Source organism: Astatotilapia calliptera, chromosome 5 (genome assembly GCF_964374335.1).
Source record: "Astatotilapia calliptera chromosome 5, fAstCal68.1, whole genome shotgun sequence".
In the NCBI taxonomy this organism is placed as follows: Eukaryota; Metazoa; Chordata; class Actinopteri; order Cichliformes; family Cichlidae; genus Astatotilapia; species Astatotilapia calliptera.
Window position 1 is genome coordinate 33,322,146 of NC_137426.1, and position 16,368 is coordinate 33,338,513.

The following is a 16,368-nucleotide window of genomic DNA, read 5'->3' on the forward strand; positions in this document are numbered from 1 at the left end:
CAAAATAAAGTGAAGTGAGATTAAAGGCTTGCATCATTAAAATACAATCAATAGCATTTTAACCCTTTCACTCATTGTGGTCACTACAGTGGACAGCTATTCAAAGGCTGTTTTTTTGTATTTGTATCAGTGTTGATGGTATACTTGCACATAAACCACTACATAAGACACTGATGTGCACTCGTTTGTCAATTTCATAAATTAAAACACATGTTGTCCACCTAAGTGGACATGTAAAAAACTCTTTGAAAAGTACGTTTTAAATTTTTTTGTCTTTTTTTCATGCCTAAAGATGAATAAAAATACTTAAGAAAAAAATCTTGATTGAGGTTGTCATAATTCATGCATGACAGGTTTAAATATAACAAAAATTCAAATAAATTTTCTGACACTAAAAATATCAAAATATATTTGAGTTTTTTCAAATATAAAAATATCAGAAAGAAGTAAAGGTTGAAGTCAGGAACCATTCTGCAAACAATCCGCTTTTGGATTCTGCTTTTGAACAGGATCAAAGAGTGTAGGGCAATCACTCTGCACTGCAACGTGAAGACCAGTTAACTTTCAAATCCGCAAAGATGCAGGGGGGAAATGGTCTTTACATGGAGAGGTCATTCTGGATTCTGGAACACTCACAGAGGCACAGTGTGGAACATTTCAACTTATTCAACATTTTTATCTTTTTTCAAATAACAAACAACCATGGAAAAATTCAGGGAAGCTAAGTATTCACAATTTGAATCAGGTGAAGGAACAAAAATGAACCCTACAAGATCAATCAGCTAAGCACTGTGGATGAGGCAGCATTCTGAAATTGTTGTTGTGAAACCAACTATAACTCATTTCAAAGGAGGACTAAAGTTCCATCATGAATCTGTAAGAAAAGTAAACCAGACTGTACCATTAGGCTGCTTACTTGTGACATTTTCAGCTAAAAGCCCACCTTGATTCTCAGGTGGGGATTAAGTCCAAGTCTTTGACTTGAATGTGACATCAGCATCAGCATAGCCATTATCTACATCAGTGGATTCGCCCTCATTAGTCATTTCTTGGTCTGGATTATATTCAACTTCTGACACTTCCCCCTCTAATCCATCTTCAGCGTCAGTTTCCTGGCTTCTCTTTCTCCTCACCAGTGTGGTGATCAAATGTGTAATCACGAGCCTCACTCTATATCGACCTGCCACGGTGCTGCCAGACAGTGCTCTGTGAGCAAGGCTTAGAAAACAACGAATCATTTCTATTAATGGGATTACGTTTGACCAGGAACACCAAGAGTGTAAAAATGCTCAATAAAATACACAAAATGTTATGCAAATTAATCAAATTTAGGTTGTGCGTTGACATCCTCTTTGTGGAGAAAGTCACAGAATCTTAAGTCTGTGTGATCAAATTAACAACACTTTTCAGACATAAAACTATTAAATTGGTCAAATTTGACCACAACACAACACAAGGGGGGCTAGTACAGGAGTAATGGCTCCCACCACTGACACGCTCTTTGCAAATTTCTCGTCACTGTTTTGCCAGAAAGTCTTTCCCTGTTAACAGAAATTGTGTGAGCCTCCGATGTGTGATGAAAACAGGATGTCAGAGCAAACCAGCCAGTTCTGGTATTCTCTGGGGAATTCCAATGGATACATGGTGCTGGGCTGCAAGCACAAGTCCCACTGCACGACTGACAGCGTTTGTTCTGTTCCTCATTGCACAAAGCAGCCATCACTAGTCCTGCTCTCCTTGTTTAACAGCATATCTCCTGGTATCTCTGTCACACTCTTGCACTGTGTCTTGCAGTAACAATGACACTAGCAAAAAGCAAAAGTAGAAAAAAATAGGATGGATTTGGAGAGAGCAATGGTGTTTGGGCACCTTTCCTAGAAGATGGGCAACCGTTTCATTCAGGTTCACAGTCACACCTGTACCTGCTGCCAAATACACCTAAAACATCTTCAGGTGTCTATAGCACCAGGATAACTTTTGATGTTCAGTGTGACTCTAAATTTAGGGTGCTCTCGATTTAACAGCTAGATGTCTTTAACTTTTTCTAAGACTTAATGTTAGAGCTTTTTTGTATAGCTCTGATTACAAATCGTTAGTAGTTTTCTGTTGTGGTTTATTTGTTAACAAAATTAAATGTTGAGACACATGAACTAAGTGTGTGATAACTGTGTTGTCATTGTATAACTAAACTTCATCATTATGTAATTTGTCATTCAATCTTGTCTCATGTGGAGCAATGGCCGTTAGCTCTTTCATAGGCTTTCACTCTAAGCAACCCAAGGAAGTGGTGAAATAAACTGCTTTGCATTGCTGCTCCACTAAGCTCTGTATGTCAGGACTGTTGAATTGGTACATGTTCTTGTAAACTGTCACTAAAAGAAGAAGCTGGATTTTATTGCTCTCCAATTTTTCCCCATAGATTTCGTAAGCAGAAGCTTAGCTTCTTCTGCTTTTGTGCTTGTATAAATATTCCTTGGTCTTCTTATTCTTCATACCTCAGCTCTGAAGATGTTCCTGTGCTGTTGGCTGGTTCTGGGGGCTCTCATCCCCACAACCTTAAGCATCAATCCTGGAGTAAAGGTCAGGTTGACAGAAAAAGGCATTGAATATGGTAAGGTTTGTGTAAAAGCTGTCCTCTTGCTCAAAAAGGACCGATTTCTCCAGTGTTTGCTCAGTAAATTATTTTTCTTTACATTTTGTTAGGCAGGCAACTGGGCATGGCTGACATGCAGCAGAAACTCAATTCTATCCAAGTTCCAGACTTTTCAGGGAAAAAGAGGGTGTCTCCGATTGGAAAAGTCCAGTACAATTTGTCAAAGTAAGGCTCCAGTTTGTTCAACATGTCTCTAAATTCTGTTACAAAGTATTTTGTCCTGTTTCCGCTTAAACAAACAAAACACGAATTCTTCCAGTATACGTGTATTGAAGGTGGGAATACCAAAGTCTTCAGTGGACCTGGTGCCAGGGACTGGAGTCAGAATGTCTATAGGTGATGCCTTCATCAGTCTGAATGGAAGGTGGAAGGTCAAGTACCTGCGAATAATGTGAGTGAGGTAACATCTCTTCTTTAGAGAAGTAATTTATCTGCTTAAAAAGATATTTTTTCTCTTTTACCAGAAAGCACAGCGGGTCTTTTGAATTGAATGTGAATGGTCTCAGTATCGCTACAACCATCTCCATCAAGACTGATGAGACAGGCCGACCAGCGGTCAGCAGTGACAGCTGCTCAGCTGCTGTTGGAAGTGCAAAGGTCAAGTTTCATGGTGGAGCGAGGTGAGAAACCCAGCTGTGAGGGAGAAGGGTTTTACTATTTTACTTCATCTGCAGAATTCTTCTAATTCCTGCTGGTTTTGTTTTTTGATAGCTGGCTGTACAATCTCTTCACAAGGTTTATTGATAAGGCTCTGCGCAATGCAATTCAGAAACAGGTGAGGGCAAATCTGCTACATGCAGCAGAAATCCAGCTTACACACTTTACCTGCTAGGTAAGGTGTCTGCTAGTTCACAGTGTCTCACATTATCTTCCTTCATTTGTTACTCTGAAGTAACCGGGTAATGATGAAAATAAAGAAGTAAAGATTTATTGGTTCGGGCTTAGCCCGCAGTGTTTCAAGATACTTTGATTTACCTCCAAAATATGGAAACCTTAGGAGCCTTAGATATGCACTGAAAGCCAGAAGCAGGGAGGAAGGGAGGCAACAAACACAAACCAAGCTACACTAACAATGTAGCCTAATTGAAATCATGAAACAAGCTGTATGTGGAATGAAACGTTCAACTGCAGCAGCATTAAGTTTATCATTAAACAAACACATCATCATCTCTTTGCTTTCCCAGTTAGAAGGATTTTGTTTGTTCTCAGAAAAACTTGTGTATGTTTTTTCATTAGGTTATTTTAAGCTGCTACATGGAGAACTGTGAGCTTCTCTTAATGGATATCCATGTTGCTCATGGATATCCATTAAGAGAAGCGATTAAGTGATTATTTAACATCTGCTCTTTTGTTCACCAATGTTTAATTTTGAAATGTCTTTGTGAGCCTTTAATGATGACTTTCTCCAATACAAATCAAAGTCTAACACCAGATTTCTTCCTTCCGCTTTGCAGATCTGCCCTCGGGCCACCACTGTAGTATCTGATTTAAACCCTCAGCTGAAAACTCTCAATGGTAAAGTATCCTGTTTAGTTACTCAATCAGCTGTTTCACTGGTGATGAACACATGAGTGAGCTTCTGTCTCTATGCAGTCTTAGCCAAGGTGGACAAGTATGCAGAGATTGAATATTCCATGGTATCGTCCCCGACTGTTTTAAAGTCCTCGATAGATCTGAGCTTGAAGGTAAAGAATTATGCAACACTACATTTTTACAGGAATCTAAAGATATCACTTTATTATTTTTAAAAAATCTGGAGCATTGTTTTCTGGGTCTTCTTTCTCAGGGGGAATTTTACAACATCGGGAAACATCAGGAGCCTCCGTTCTCACCAGCGGCCTTTAACCTGCCACCCCAGAACAACAACATGTTGTACATCGGCATGTCTGCCTTTACTGTCAACTCTGCAGCCTTCGTCTACAACAATGCTGGAGTCCTCAGCCTGTCCATCACTGACGACATGGTAAACTGCTGCCTCCTGAGTCTCATACCTTCTTTTCAGGACATCAAACTGATCTCCAACCTTTCTCACTTTGTCGTGCCAGATACCAAAAAGCTCTCCAATCCGACTCAACACCAAAACGTTTGGAGTCATTATCCCAGAGGTGACAACACATCCCAGTCATTTTATGTGACGCATTCTTGGCAGTTTTTCACATGAAATTCTTTTTTTCTAGATTGCTAAGCAGTTCCCAGGTCTGATGATGAAGCTGCTGGTGAAGATGGAGAAAACCCCCACACTGACCTTTGAGCCCAACAACGCAACAGTCCAGGCCACCACCACAGTGACGGCCTTTGCCATCCAGCCCAACTCTACTCTGTCGCCTCTTTTTGTCCTGAACTTGGTAAGTTACCCAGCTGATATGATCTTAAATTGTCTTTGTGGTTTTAGAAAACCATCTGAAATGAACCACCATTGCCTTGACAGGAGGCCAGCGTGAGTGCCCGTATGTTTGTCAGTGAAATGAAATTGGCTGCAGCTGTCACCCTCAACAAGTGAGTTAACTGGCAAAGAAAAATAGGGCCGAGAGGTCTTTGTTAAGATGAACATCACGTTCTAATTTAGTCTAATTTGCACAGAATGGATCTGACCCTGGACAAAAGTAATGTGGGAGACTTTCAGGTAAGAAGTGCGTTTCTATACAATAAAAGTCTGAACCATCAGCAACTCGAACTAACCCTACATCTAACCTACAGGTCAGCGCCCTCAATAGCATCTTACAAGGGGTCTTCAAATTGGTGGTGATACCCATAGTTAATGGTGAGTTCATCCTCACTTTGAAATTTAAAGAGTTTTTTTTCACCAAAATCTCCAAAGAGGATTTCCATTTGCATTTTCACAGCAGCTCCAAAGTTCCAGGGAATATTAGACAAACAACACGAGGGACCAGCAGGATTATCATTTTTAGCTACATATGTCTGGATAATTATTAATATTGTATTGTGTAAAACAGACCCCCAGCTCTTACTTATATGGAGACTATTCACATTCCTTTTCTTTCTTTCTGTTGATTTTATTTAGGCTATCAGCTCATATTTTATAAAGTCAATAAGTTTATGAAATCGGAAGAAGTTCATTATTTACCTCTCAGGTGTTGTTAAGAATTTAAAACATAAAAGATAAAGTTATTCAAGTAATTTACAAGAATCCAGAATACTTCCACCACAGTACAGGAACTGTACTCACCTACCTTCACTCCTGCTTTTATTGGAGATAAAATATCGGGAATTTCAGGAGTGGGACCACGCCTCCAAATATGCTCCTCCCGGTTCTCATCTATATACGTTCCCCCAGTTCTAACAGCTGTTCGTTCTCATTGACGTGTCCCACCCTCCCTCCACTTTTCAATTCTTTAACTTCTTCACTTCTGTTTAGTGCATGGGGATAGAGCTTGTACTGGTCTTCTGAATATTTTACCATTTATTTTAAGATTCTACCCCATTTTCTTATTGGGGAAATCATAAAATGTTCCAAAAATATATACCTTTGAATCACCTTCAGGGTCATCTCCTTGTGCATCTCTTTACCACTTCTAATGAGTCTGCTGTTTTTAATTTGCACTGTGGGAGTCTATTTTCTAACAGTTTAAATGAATGACGTTCATCAGAGACCTTACTTTAACACATTCCACTGTTTTCATCAATAATTTTATTGATGTCAGTATTTTCCTTAATTGAATTTGTGTATGAAGTTACATTAGGTGGAATGATTCCAGTGCATGCTATGTAATACATCTATAATATCATTATGACATTCTGCCACATTTGTGAAATTGTGGTCTAAAATTATGAATTTCATTTTGCAGTCCAACTTGCTAAGGGATACCCACTGCCCACAATTGGAAAGATGAAGCTTATGAACACCCAGCTTGATGTGCTGAAGGTCAGAGATACTGATAATATGTTGTTGTTGTTTTTTTAATCGATTTCATGCATGTGAGCGTATTGCTTCTTGTATATGACATGAGATCTAATTAAGAAATCTTGACATTTCTAAGGAATGAGCAGATTTTCTAACTCAAAGCTGTGAACTGTTCCTTCTAGGACTACATCCTGATTGGGACAGATGTTCAGTTCAGCTGAACTGCACTCCTGAAAACTCCCAGGATTCTTTTCTGCATTCTAGCGTCCTTCCATGAAGACACAATTACAGTCAGAGTACGATAATCTGGCAGAAATTCCCAAGAAAAAGCTAAATAAGTATTACTTCTGACAGCAGTCAGAATATTGTGTTTTCTATGTATTGGTTCTCCTCTGAAGTTAACCATTTCTATATTTAGTGCGTATGGACTTTTTTAATATGAGTGAAATGAGTTGCCAAGGACATCATCAGCACACTCATCAGCAAAATGTCTTCTGAGCTCCAGTCTATAGACCACTTTAGGACTGCTAGTCTTTTTGTAACTGCATGCATCCCTCTGTGGTGGGTAGAGATTAAAAGAATATAAATATAAGCTACTTCCACATGGTTTTATGGGTGAAGCTATATGACATTAATCTTAGCAAGCAGCATACAGTTGCCAGGCTAGCTGTAACCAGGCTAGCTGTAACCAAGCTAGATGTAACCAAGCTAGCTGCACAAATATGACATGATTCATTTGTAACAATAAGTATTTTGGCAAAAGAAAGCTAAGCTACTACTTCAGCCCTGCAATTAACCTTTTTCTCTCAAGACTACATTTTGACATATAAGTCAGGTTGGAATTTACCTTAGTTGGGATTAGAATTGGACCGTAGAATTTACCTTAGGGTGTCGTCCGGCTAATATTAGCTAACGCTTGCTTCCCCGTTTGCTTTTTGTAAGTTACCTTACAGCATGTTCAGACATTGGCAATTTAGAGTGCTTAATAAATGACAAAGTCACATAAAAGACAATGTCTCCTTATGATTCAATGATCTTAAAAAATGCCACTTTATGTATCACACAGAACACCGTCAGGCATTGTTCAAACAGCTTTTAATAAACTTCCATAGTTTGTTTACAAGTGAAACTTTCACAGCTTGTTGCAACAGTCCACCTGAAAGCATCCTCCATTTGTCAAAATCGTCAAACAAGTGATGAAGGAAATGTAGCAGTCTGTTCGATGTGGTATCATCCGAGTCCATCAATCAGTGACATGTTTAAGTCACGGTTGAGTGTGAGCTACATGTTCATCACGCTGGTCCTCAGGTGGAGTCCTACAGTGCACTTCTCTGGCTCTCAGGGAGCTGAGACTGAGAGCTCGACCTCTCAGGCTCTGGGAGTTGGCAGACAAGATCTAAAACAAGACAAAAGAAGACGCCAGAGAATAAAAGACTGAATACAAGAACCGTATTTATACATTCAAGATAATCAATATTCCTGAAACACTTTTCCAGTCACTTTCCTGACTGGTGACAGTGTACCCAGCATTTAAAGTTGGATCAACCAATGCTTACAGCAGAAACATTAAACTGCTGACATGATGATACATCATAAACACATGATATATTCACTAAAGGATCCCTTAAAACTTGGCTTTGACTATTTCAGGTAGTGGCCTAACACTCATTCAATCTGCCAAACATCTTGCTCATATAAATTGTGTTTTTTTAGAAGACAACAGATATTCTTTAAAGTTGCATCCGTCTATATCAATTATATCCTACCTTCACCAGCACATAGTCTCCAACACTGATGGGTACAGTGCTGAATGCTGTAGGCTGAACATGAACGTCCTCTTTGGGGAAAATCACTTTCATATTGCCATCAGTTCTTCCACACAGGTCCTCAGCAGATCTTTTACTTTCCTGAATAAAAATCAAAAGCAGCCAATTCAGTTTCTTTCGACTCAAAGCAATTTAAGTTCCAGTCAAGAAGCAACATCCAGGCCTTAAGCCCACAATGAAGTGCCAAAAAACTTAGTTACTCAGCAAGTAAACCACCACAAACCTTAACAAATGTCAAAATATCTAACTAAACAGCACTGAAAAGCATGAGTACAGTCTATTACTTTGTTTTACTATGTCATTGTGGTGGGACGTGGTCTTGCCGGCTTAAAACATTAACTATGTCCTGTTGTTGTTGTGTGTAGGCTGTAGCTGAAAAGCTGCAGCCGAGTATGTAAATCGACAGCCGCAATAAAGAGGTGTAGCGACAAGTGCAAATATGTGGTCGGGTCTGTCATGCATCGTTTACAGACGTACATTTGGACACTGGCAAGGCTTGAAGTTAGGGGGGCTAATACAACTCAATGAACTGGACCTCTCGACGATGTGCTGTTGGTGCCTCTTTAATGGAATAGCCATATAATGGGGCTGTTACCAGGTACAAAGTGTGCTTCAGTTTGTGCAGTAATTGTGCACATTTGTGTTTGTGTTTTACTCATATAGCTCAAAATGTCCAAAACCAATGGGTGACATCACAACAGCTACACCATCCTTTACATATGGCCTGTGGTTCAAGGGTGTGGCTGACGTAGTTACTGTTCACTGCTCTACCACCTGCAATCATGCTATTTGAAGGTCAACATATATTTAAAAACAATTTTGATAACACACTGGTAAACTCTGTGTGTATTACTCACTCCCTCCACCAGGACAAGCTGTGTACTGCCAATGAGAGCAGCGTTGACCCTTTCAGCTTCTCCTCTGAACACGGTGATGCACTCCTCCAGCCTTCGCTGCTTCACCTCCACTGGGACGTCATCTTGGAGCCGGTGGAAGGCATGCGTCTTCTGAATGTGTGGCAGACATGGAAAAACAATTACATCACATATCATTTAAAGGACGGGTGAAAAGAAAGTAAGTAAGTTCTAGAGTAAGAAGAACTCACCTTTCTCATACTGTAAGCAAAAAGGAATCCCACATTGTAGCCCACCTCTCTGATTAGAGACAAAGTCTGCTGGTGGTCGTCCTCAGTTTCACCACAGAAGCCTGAGATGAAGTCACTGCTGAGACTCACGTCTGACACACGAACAGAAATTATGTAAAACAGACTGTGGTTAAAGAGGACAGAAGGTGCTTTTCCTTATTTCTTAGTGTATTTTATAATTTTACAGATAGATTCAGGATTCTCCTGGAAAAAGGAGAAAGTTTTGTTAAAAATGAATGGACAATACCAAGATCTCTTTACATTCGTTCTACACACAAGTGAAAGATACTCAGGTAGTAAAATGAATGTTTAAATGTAATAATCATACCCAGAGACAGGTGACAAATTGAAGGAGAAACCTGATTTTAGTACCTGGGATGATCTGCTTTATGTTCCTCACAAGATCGAGGTAGGCCTCTCTGGTGTAGCTGTACATATTAGGAGGAAAACAACATGTTATGAGGACAATTAGTGGTGTTTAAGTTTAATTTCACAAAGTCATATGCTAGTGAACTAATCTCTTACCCGCGACGCATTGCTTTAAGGACCCGGCTGCTTCCACTCTGGGCTGGGAGGTGGATCTGCTTACAAATGTTCCCTCGCTCCGCAATCAGATGCAAAACCTGTAAGATCGACACACAGACCAGGTGAGCAGGGCTCACTGAACCAAGTGAATATCCAAAGGAAGAAAAGCATATTAAAGCAAATACCTCATCAGGAAAATCCTTGGGGTGAGGTGATGTGAATCTGATCCTCACGTTGGGATCGATACGTGACACTTGGTCGAGCAGGTCAGAGAAGCGCAGACCCCCCCGCTTTGTCTGGTAGACTGTCTTAAAGCCACGGCTGAGCTTGGTTGCATCTGAACCACAGACCTGCTCATCTGACGTGTCCCTGTAGCTGTTCACATTCTGACCCAGCAGCGTCACCTCCTTCACACCCTGACAGAAGCACCCAGCACACACTCGTCAGGCACACTCAAGTGTTCATTTTAGAGAGCTGAACTCAAAGGACGACAAATTTGCAGCAGTGTCAGACACATGAATAATTCAGAAGAAAAGGATCAAAATCAACACCAGAGAACCAGACATAATTATTAAAGCACTCGCCTACTGCCTATAGAGTGCAAACTGTATAAACACACATCTACATATGAATTTGGAGAATCTATAAACAAGGTGGATGATATTTGGGCACTGAAAGCTCTCTGACCAATCATATTCAAGCTTTGGATTCCTTCAGTACAACAGTCTATGTTCAGAGCAAGAGGGAGATTGCATTTACTGTGTAGAAAAGAGGGATAATGTCTCTGTAATGTTAGGGTTTTCACTGTCATCACATTAGCTTCTTTTATCCATACCAGACCAGTTAGGGGTGGATCTGACTGAGAAACAGAGGGATGCTCCAAGCTCACAGCCCAACGATTTGTTAATGAGATGGTAAAGCATACCCTGCTTTAGCTCCTTTTTTACTTTACTGGACAGTTTAAATTACAGAATGAACATCATACTGTAACAACTGAGACCTCAAACTGACAAGTAGCGCAATTGCTGAGGTGACAGATCAGGTGAGTTGACTCATAATCAGGGGTGCACATAAGTGGTCCGCAGGTGCGCTTGCGCTGCCAAAATAAAAGACACGTACCTGCGGACCACTTATGTGCACCCCTGATTATAGATGCATACATCTTTTTAACGATAAGAGGCATTGTTGCCCCCTGCTGGCCATAATAAGAATTAAAGGTTTCATGTACTTTTTCATAAACTTCATTTTTCAGACTTAGAAGCTACAAACTTTTTTATAATAGCAGGAAGTCTATGATTTATGGGTTATTATCAAAAAATGACTGGTTGTACAGAATTTTGTCGACTTCCTTATTGCATGACCTCAATAAACACTTTCATGACGAGATTATGGTCTTAATCAATAGTTTCAACCTTTATTGAAAGGAACATGGCATATGTGAAGCCTGGCATAGTACATCATGGCTGGACCACTGTATCTGTACAGCTGATGGACATGCAGCTTTAGCAAACATGACTATTAGGTATGAGGTAACTGTGTCAGATCATATACCTTTTGGTTTTACTGTGAATGTGGAACAAATGCCAGCAACAACTGGAAACAATATTGCTAATATTGCTACCAGTGTAAAATTAGACTGGTCAGCTTGTAGTGAAGATGATTTCTTAGCTTATCATAGTAATACCGATATACATCTGAACAACATTTCTTTGCCGAAAGAAGCTATTTTGTGCAAGGATGTCAACTGTAAGAATGCTGTGCATAAACATTTACTCTGCTCCATGTATGATGATATAGTGACTGCTCTGCATGAAAGTGGTACACTGCTTGATAAACAATATAAGCATAAGAAACCTAACATCAGACCTGGCTGGAAAGAACATGTATCCATGTACCATGATGAAGCTCGCATAGCTTATAAATGTTGGGCCATGGCTGGAAGACCTAAACAAGGCCCAGAATTTGAACAGAAAAAATGTGCGAATGCCAGATATAAGTACGCTGTTCGCTTTATAACTAAAAATGAGCAAATGCTGAGAGCAGATTCTTTGTCCAGGAAAATGCTGTGTAATAATATGGCAGATTTTTGGAAAGAGGTGAAAGCTCTTAATAACTGTAAACCATCTCTACCATCAACTGTTGAAGGTGTTTCTGGGGCAGATAACATTGCAGCATTATGGAGACAGCATTACAGTGCGTTGTTTAACTGTATAAAAAGTGATCCATATGAGGACAATTTTGACATGAGTAATGACACAATAAGTGTAAGGACACATGAAGTATATGAAGCCATTCATAGGTTGTCTGATAATAAATCCTCTGGTTTGGATCACATCACTGCAGAACATTTAAAACATGCTAGTGTAAGGCTAGCTCCTCTTTTAGCACTCTGTTTCACTGGGTTTATGATTCATGGCATAATACCAGACTCAATGCTGTGTATTTTACTGGTACCAGTTATGAAGGACAAAGCTGCAAAAGTGAGCTGCTTGGATAATTACAGGCCAATTGCACTAGCCAGTATTTTATCTAAGGTGTTAGAAAGAATCCTGTTTGACAGAGTTAGTGTGTTCATCTCTTCTCTGGATAATCAGTTTGGCTTTAAACCAAAGCACGGCACTGACATGTGCATATATGCACTCAAGGAAATAGTCAGGTTGTATAGGGCTAAAAATTCATCTGTCCTCATGTGTTTCATTGATGCCTCTAAGGCTTTTGATCGAGTGAACCACAGAAAACTTTTTGATAAATTGAAGACACGGGGAGTTCCTCAATACATCGTGAGGATTCTCTCTTACTGGTACGCTCATCAGAACATGCAGGTTAAATGGGGAAGCAGTATTTCTGCCCCCTTTGGTGACAGCAATGGTGTTAGACAGGGTGGGATTTTGTCTCCAATTTTATTTAATTTATATGTCGATGATTTGTCCATACAGCTGAGAGCCTGTAACACTGGGTGTATATTAGGTGAAGCACTGATAAATCATCTTATGTATGCAGATGACCTGGTTGTTTTTAGTCCAAGCAGTGCTGGGTTACAGGATCTTCTTAATGTCTGTACTGAATATGGTGTGCAATATGACATTGAGTACAATGCTGCTAAAAGTGCTGTTTTGATATGTAGAACCAAGCAGGATAAACAGCTAAATTTCCCTTTGTTTAAACTGGCACAAAAAACTCTTGAAGTTCATAAAAAGGTGAAATACCTCGGTCACTTTATTACTGAGCAAATGAATGATGATGATGACATATACAGACAACGATGTAAGCTCTATGTGCAGGCAAATACTATTGCACGCAAATTCAGCTTTTGTTCACTTCCAGTTAAAGTGGCTTTGTTTAAAGCGTATTGCACACCGCTATATACTGCCCCCTTGTGGTCATCCTACAAACAATGTAGCATGCAGAAGCTGCATGTTGCATATAATGATGCGATGAGAATCCTTTGCAGGATACCTAGAAGTGGTAGTGCCAGTCAGATGTTTGTAGCTGTGGGTGTTTGGACTTTTAAAGCACTTTTAAGAAAGTTAATGTTCAGTTTTAGAGAACGACTGGATGGTTCGAGTAACAGTATAATTTTAGCACTTACAGATCCGACAGTGAGTGGTTCCCGTTACTCATCCAGTCTCAGAAAGCACTGGTTAAAGTGTTTGTGTATTTATTGATTTATTTTAAGTAATTGTGTTTTATGTATATTATGGTTTTATATTTTTACAAATGCTTTATATACTTATTTATATACATATATATATTTAATGGTATACCTTGTGTTGTGTGTGTGTGTGTGTGTGTGTGGGGGGGGGGGGGGGGGAGTTGTGTGTGTGTGTTTCTTGTCTTGTTTTTATGGACATGTAGTCTGCCAATAAAGATTGAATTGAATTGAATTGAATGTTTTCAGTCTTATCTCCCCTCGACCCCAACCAGTTACAGCAGATAGCTGTCCCTTCCTGGTTCTGCTGGAGGTTTCTTCCTGTTTAAAAGGGAGTTTTTCCTTCCCACTGTTGCCAAGTGCGTGCTCATGGGGTGTTGTTTTATTGTCTGGGCTTTTGCTTACCACATAAAGTGCTTGGAGGCAACTCTTCTCGTGATTTGGTGCTATATAAGTAAAACTGAATTGAGTTTGTTTCATAAGTCATGTTAAATTATTGTTGTATAGATTTTGCATTTATCATAAAACACAAACACAAAGTCACTTTCTTTTTTGTTTTTTTCCTATTCTGTTGTTGCGTGGTTACAAATGCAGGAGTTTTTCCAACCAACCTTAATGTTGAAGTTACAGCTTACCTGATCAGAGAGCATACGAACTTCCTCCAGGATAGAGCGGACGGGTCGACTCCTCTCTCTCCCTCGAGTGAAGGGAACAATGCAGTAACTGCACATGTTGTCACAGCCTCGCATGATGGACCTGCCGGTACACAAAACCATCAGCAGATTCAGTATGAAGATGCGTTGTTACAGGAAAAGGCGGATAACCATTTGATAAACAACATACACAAAAGCACTGTGCCCCCGAGCCGCGTGGTGGACGGGCATGACGTCAGCATAGGTCTCCTCTAAAGAGAGCAGCACATTGCACGCCTTCTGACCTCCATCAGATACAGCCAAGAGACGCGGAAGGTCCCGGTATGCATCTGGACCGGCGAGGACATCTACGAGCTTCTCTCGCTCCAGAAGCTCCATCTTCAGCCTCTCCGCCATACAGCCTGAGACAAACACACCCATGAACGTACCCTTAATGTGACTTCCATCATCTGAGTGCATGAGAGCTTACTCACCTAAAATTCCAATTTTCATTGGTGTGTGGGTCTTTAATCGTTTCCTCTTCATAGCTGTTAGTTGTTGCAGTCTATTCCATATTGTTTGCTCAGCCTTTTCTCTGTTAAGAAAAGAGATTAGGTTGCAAAGCTGCCATCACCTAGCACTAAATTTCAAAACTTTTCATGAGTTTGATCTTTGCTCCTACCTTACAGAGCACGTTACCAGAAGAACAACATCTGCCTGCAAGTACACGCACATCTTAAACAAACTGCATTAAAGTTACTTCTGCTAGAATCATAAAATAAAACCAGAAGTCAGCTGTACCTCGCTTAGATGAGCTGTGCGCTGATAGCCCTTCTTCTGCAGTATGGACCAGGCTATCTCTGTGTCATTCACATTCATTTGACATCCATAGGTTTCAAAATAAACTGCAACAATAAGCCAAAGAACCCCTTTAGCATCACCACAAGCATTCAAAGCTAAGTAAACAAATGGCTTTCACCGACCTTTCCTTGAGTTTCCCATCAACAAGCCTTCAGAGAGATAGTCATGCTTTTCTGAGGGTTCTTCATCTGCAGCACGGCTCCTGTTAGCTGGAAGCCCTTTAACGAAATCCTGAAAACTTGGACCAGATGATAGCCGACTCTTGAACTTGTCTACAGTCTTCTTCTTTTCTCTCACAGTGTCAACAGCGCTAGCCAGTTTAGAACAGTATCTAGCCTGGATGCGGCTGACAGGTGGCCAGTGTTGGGTTACTGTAAATATGGGTTTTAAAGTCCTGAGGTACTCCATGCTTTAGCTAACCACAAGAGCAAAGGCTTCGTAATTCCCTATCGGGTGTATCTGGAAATGAGCGACTATGTATTTTAGTTAGCTACCTTTGCCGCAACCTAAAAACTAACATAGTGTCAAAAGTCCCTTTTTACTCAGTAAGATACAGCACGAGTGCTAACTACCTCGAGTGAATTGTCACTCAGGTACAGATATCATGTGGAGCCAAAGATGTCTTAGTATCAAGAGGAGTCACTCCCTGTTTCAAGTACCTGACGCTAATGAAACCCGGAAAAACGTTTCACTCTTGTGAAGTGCTGCTACATACTAGTAAGTTTGTTTCAAACATAGAGGAAGCTCGAAATGAGGTAAAAAAAATTGTTTTTAAGTCAATTCAGGTGCTTATCTGGTGTGTTAATAAGATGTTACTGTGTCGTAAAAGATAATTAAATGTCAGACTGAAAATCCTCGAGAAGTCCGTAATGTCCGTTAGACAAAAATGTCACTGTACGTCCATCTTCACGGTCCGTCATCATAAACTCCTTATTCTAAACTATGGTTCCGTATGTGCGACAAAGCTTTGAAGGGAACTTTAACATTTACAGAATCGGGTTATTGATGGTGAGAGACGGATTTATGTCGTTAGGTTATTGTTCAAAACTCAGTTGAGATCGAGATTAGTGTGGCGAATGAAATAAAAAGTTAATGATTTGTGTTTGTTTATTTGCTTGCTTGTTTTGTTATTTACATGAATCGATTGAGCTATCGAGCGTTTTCTCATTCATTCATTCATGCACAAGTTTAATTCAAGTCAAGTAGCGTTTTATTG

General features: G+C 40.1%; 2 protein-coding genes across 2 annotated transcripts; one reads left to right on the forward strand and one right to left on the reverse strand.

Annotated features, from left to right (window-relative positions):
- Positions 1-2,503: 2,503 nt before the first annotated feature.
- On the forward strand, positions 2,504-7,528 carry LOC113022968 (bactericidal permeability-increasing protein-like). Its single transcript, XM_026168961.2, has 15 exons — positions 2,504-2,611; positions 2,704-2,818; positions 2,913-3,044; positions 3,118-3,273; positions 3,365-3,428; positions 4,108-4,168; positions 4,247-4,338; positions 4,440-4,616; positions 4,699-4,758; positions 4,831-4,998; positions 5,082-5,149; positions 5,234-5,276; positions 5,351-5,414; positions 6,460-6,536; positions 6,698-7,528. The coding sequence occupies exons 1-15, from the start codon at positions 2,509-2,511 to the stop codon at positions 6,734-6,736; spliced, it is 1,419 nt and encodes a 472-aa protein (XP_026024746.2). The 5' UTR covers positions 2,504-2,508; the 3' UTR covers positions 6,737-7,528.
- A 65-nt stretch (positions 7,529-7,593) lies between these two features.
- cdk5rap1 (CDK5 regulatory subunit associated protein 1) lies at positions 7,594-16,043 on the reverse strand. The gene is made up of 13 exons (XM_026168959.2): positions 15,275-16,043; positions 15,093-15,196; positions 14,974-15,008; positions 14,786-14,886; positions 14,503-14,713; positions 14,295-14,415; positions 10,196-10,426; positions 10,011-10,108; positions 9,858-9,913; positions 9,447-9,577; positions 9,199-9,348; positions 8,282-8,422; positions 7,594-7,911 (listed from the first exon to the last, which is right to left on the reverse strand). Exons 1-13 carry the CDS (start codon positions 15,558-15,560, stop codon positions 7,780-7,782), a joined length of 1,797 nt encoding a protein of 598 aa, XP_026024744.2. The 5' UTR covers positions 15,561-16,043; the 3' UTR covers positions 7,594-7,779.
- Between the last annotated feature and the right edge of the window lie 325 nt (positions 16,044-16,368).

Excerpts from the sequence above, each read along its gene's own strand:
- LOC113022968 (XM_026168961.2), top strand. The coding sequence starts at position 2,509 with ATGTTCCTGTGCTGTTGGCTGGTTCTGGGGGCTCTCATCCCCACAACC. Across the intron at positions 2,612-2,703 it reads AGAAAAAGGCATTGAATATG|GCAGGCAACTGGGCATGGCT; the intron begins GTAAGGTTTGTG and ends ACATTTTGTTAG. Across the intron at positions 5,415-6,459 it reads GGTGATACCCATAGTTAATG|TCCAACTTGCTAAGGGATAC; the intron begins GTGAGTTCATCC and ends TTCATTTTGCAG.
- cdk5rap1 (XM_026168959.2), bottom strand. The coding sequence starts at position 15,560 with ATGGAGTACCTCAGGACTTTAAAACCCATATTTACAGTAACCCAACAC. Across the intron at positions 14,416-14,502 it reads CGGGGGCACAGTGCTTTTGT|GTCCATCATGCGAGGCTGTG; the intron begins GTATGTTGTTTA and ends GTGTACCGGCAG. Across the intron at positions 8,423-9,198 it reads AGCTTGTCCTGGTGGAGGGA|GAAAGTAAAAGATCTGCTGA; the intron begins GTGAGTAATACA and ends ATTTTTATTCAG.